At 37.3% G+C, this 3645-nt stretch overlaps 1 protein-coding gene across 1 annotated transcript; it reads right to left on the bottom strand.

The window, feature by feature from the left end:
* Window positions 1–2194: 2194 nt before the first annotated feature.
* LOC119251217 (taste receptor type 2 member 39-like) lies at window positions 2195–3154 on the bottom strand. The gene has a single exon (XM_037518628.1). The coding sequence runs from the start codon at window positions 3152–3154 to the stop codon at window positions 2195–2197; it is 960 nt and encodes a 319-aa protein (XP_037374525.1).
* Window positions 3155–3645: the final 491 nt, after the last annotated feature.

Raw genomic sequence — 3645 nt, 5'->3', positions numbered from 1 at the left:
ACCTATAAAAATGCCTGTCATGTAGTTGATGTCCAGCCAATACTTGTCAAGTCAACTAATGAACAATCCTCTAGTTATATACATCACATAAAAGAAATGAAGGATTAACTGATTAATTGGTGTGTGTTGGGAGGGGGTGGGGGGAGAAAAAACAGGCCCATAGTTGGATCCCAGAATTGTACTTTGGAAAACATTATAGTACTATTTAATATTAATAAGTTGGAGAAAATTGAAGGAAATATGTGTTTTGAGAGAACAATTAAGAACCTAAGCTTTGAATGTGCTTCTTTATAGATGCCTCTCACATATGGATTTCAATATGGCTTTCATATGCTACAGAAATTTTATAAATTAATTAAAAATTTTTACAATCATCTTCTAAGTGTTGACATTCAAGGTTCACCAGATACTTTCCACTTTTGTCCTCTGCCGAATGATCTCAAAGCAAATCTCAGACATAATGTCACTTCATTTGTAAATACTTAAAGCAATTTTAAGCATGTGGGTATGATTAATCTGTAACTCAAACTGAACATGAAGGGAAGTGTAGAGAATTGACAGAGGAATAGAGAATATAGAAATGCCAGTGGGTTGGAAGCCCATGGCATTTCCATGGCAGCCTTTGAGCAAATAAAATGGAAAATAAGATGTAGTGACAAGAGAGTGAGATGTTTAATTCATGATTTTGAGGGTTTGCATTTTTTATAAAAACAGTGAGAGACTCAGTTGGCTAATTAAGTCCTTTTCCTCAAACCTTTCCTACTTACCTAATTCTCTTTGTAATAAAAAAATCAGTATAAACCTTTAAAAAATTTGAAATTCATGCATACATGTTCTAAGTTGTTCAAATAATGCAGGAAGAAATAAGATGAAGTGCAAATGTTTTATTTATCCCCAGACACCCAATGCTACTACTCAGAAGTCCTCTGCTAATCATTTTTGACACATCCTTCAAGAAACTTTATATACACATTTATATACACCAGAAACATGTACATTTCATTTAAAAATGAATCATAAAATATCTCCTTGCTTTTGAATTTAACAATACATTAGACGTCTTTCATTAAAGGACACATGTATCTGTCTCACTTTAAGAAATGTTTATACAATATTTAATTATGGATATACAAGTCCTTTCATTAATGAATAATGCTACAAAGAAGATCTTTGTGTGTGTGTGTGTGTGTATATATATATATACACCATATCTTATATATAGGAAAATTTCTTAAACAGTAATTTTTCAGGTTGAAAAGTGTTTTCCTTTTTTTAAAGATTTATTTATTTATTTATTTATTTATTTATTTATTTATTTATTTATTTATACAAGCACTGGGTACAGTCAGAAGTGCGGGAGGGTGAGAGAATTCACCAGAGCCAGAGCGGGGAACAGAACAGGCAGACTGGAGAAGCACACTACTGAGGGAGCAGTGGGCACGGCAGGAGAGGTCTGTGTGCCTTGTGGGACCCTCGCTGGCGGTCGGGCATCGAACCAGCACTGCAGAGGCTGTGGGCAGCTTCTCAGCCCAGCGCTCAACCACTGTGCCACCAGGGGAGGCCCAGGTTGAAGAGTGTTTTATGAAGTGTTAATTTTGTTAAATGTTTCCAGATTATTCAGGTTATGTCTTTGGAGGATAGAGAAAAAATGTATTTCTAGCTATTGCTCAGAAAGCTTCCTGAATAATCTGAATCACTTTAAAAGGCATGTATATGTGTATGGGGATGAGAGAAGTTGCCAGGAGCTCAAGTTTCAGAGCATTCATCTATTTCAGTGGCTTTTATCAACTCTCATTGCAATTTCACATCACCATAATTTTATTTTAAAAGTAGTCTAAGTTACAGCATCAGAAATTCTGACATAATTGATTTATGGTAGAACTAAGACATTGGTATTTTAACAATCTCCCCTAGAGATTTGAATGTGTAGCCAGTGTCTAGAATCCCTGCTTTATGTAGGACAAAGGGAGGTACAAATAGAAGGCTCACATAAAGAATATGTCAAAAATCATTAAGATTATGTCCAAGAAGTAAAAGAGAGAAATGAAAATCACCTCTTATATAAAAACACATCAGGTGAAAAGATCAGATCAGGCTTGGGAAGGAAAAGAGAAAGGAAAGAAAGGCTTAGGTGAGGAAAAGGCAGAGATGGTTAGGCTAAGTACTTGATACTTTTGGATTTTGGTGGCAGAGTCTACTCTTTTAGGTAAAAACGTAGTTGGTGCTGAAACTGGGTCCAGGCTCTTCTCAGGCCAGGGTTGTCCACAATCAGTAGCACTGAGTGGCCAGCAGGGTAGGCAGCCATGATGATTTTGCACAGAGTATTCCAGGAACTGTTGGCATCAAAGATGTTAGACATATGAAGAAATAGAGCAACTGCATTGAAAATGTAGAGAACTAGAAAGTAGCTGGTAGCTTTGATGGCCCCCAGGTGAGCTTCCATATTGGGATCCCTAGAGCCAGAGGCATTGCTCTTCATATGCAGGGTATGTCTCTTCAGAGAGATGATCATCAGAATGGCTGCAAGGATGAACATGATCAGAGGAACAAAGATCCCCAGGTTATAGAGAAGAAGCAGGCTGACCACATCCGTCTCAGTGAAGTATTTTCTCTTAGTGGAGTTGGAGGAGGGGATAGAAAAAGAAGTGTTACAATGTACAATGTAAATGTCATTGGAGAAGAGCGCACTGTAACCCAAGGAAGTAAATACTGATATCCAAAGAAGCCAGGGCATCAACCCCGAAATCCTCCACTTCAGCTTAAGGAAAAGGGGATAGGAGAAATCAGTAATCTTCACAAAGTAGAAGAAACTGAGCCAGGCAGCAAACCAGAGGCTACAATAATTTAAGAACACGAGACTTACTTTGAATATATTATATACCACATCGACATTATAAAAGTGTGGAGATACTGAGCTAAAGGTAATTTCTAGCATCATGAAACTTTGAAGAACCATTCTGGATACACTTAGGAAGAACAGGATCCTGCCACTTGTGGAAACTGCCTTATTCTGAATCCATTCAGCTGCATGGATAGCCATGATGAACCCATTTGCAATGATACCAATGATGCACTCAGTGCCTATAACTGTTAAAATCAAGATGGTGTGAAATGGTGATAATCCATTCTCTGGGGGATTGCAGGTTTCAGTCATCCTGAGTTGTTTCTCCTCTTGGTGTCTGGAGGATATTTGATGAGCAGATCCTTGAGAATCCCACTATTAATGTCACAGGAGGAAGTAGTTGATGCATCATTTCCAAATTCACTACATTTGTTTATCTCAGAATTCTTAGCTCTAATATAAATCTGGAGATGCAAATGACGGAAGGATTTGGTTCCTAATCCACCCCCATGTCCCTATGGACGTGTTGGTATTAGTTCAGTCATGGGATCTAGGGAAGAACTTAGGTAGATTCTGTTTTGTAAATCACTAACATGTTATCAAGAACTGTGTTCTTTACTGACTCCATTTATTCAATCTTGCTCACTAAGTCACCACCTAACTTAGTTTGACTTGCCTTTGAACTCAGGGAACTGGTTAAAAAATAATAATATGAAAAATATAGATGTAGTTCTTATTCTGTGGAGGCACATATCTATATGTCTATAGCTATAATTGATGTAGAAATAAATCATCAGCCTCAC

The sequence above is a fragment of the Talpa occidentalis genome, unplaced genomic scaffold (genome assembly GCF_014898055.3).
Source record: "Talpa occidentalis isolate TD23 unplaced genomic scaffold, MPIMG_talOcc4v2.1, whole genome shotgun sequence".
NCBI classification, from domain to species: Eukaryota; Metazoa; Chordata; class Mammalia; order Eulipotyphla; family Talpidae; genus Talpa; species Talpa occidentalis.
The sequence above is the reverse complement of the archived record's forward strand: the minus strand, read 5'-3'. Positions and strand labels throughout refer to the sequence as shown.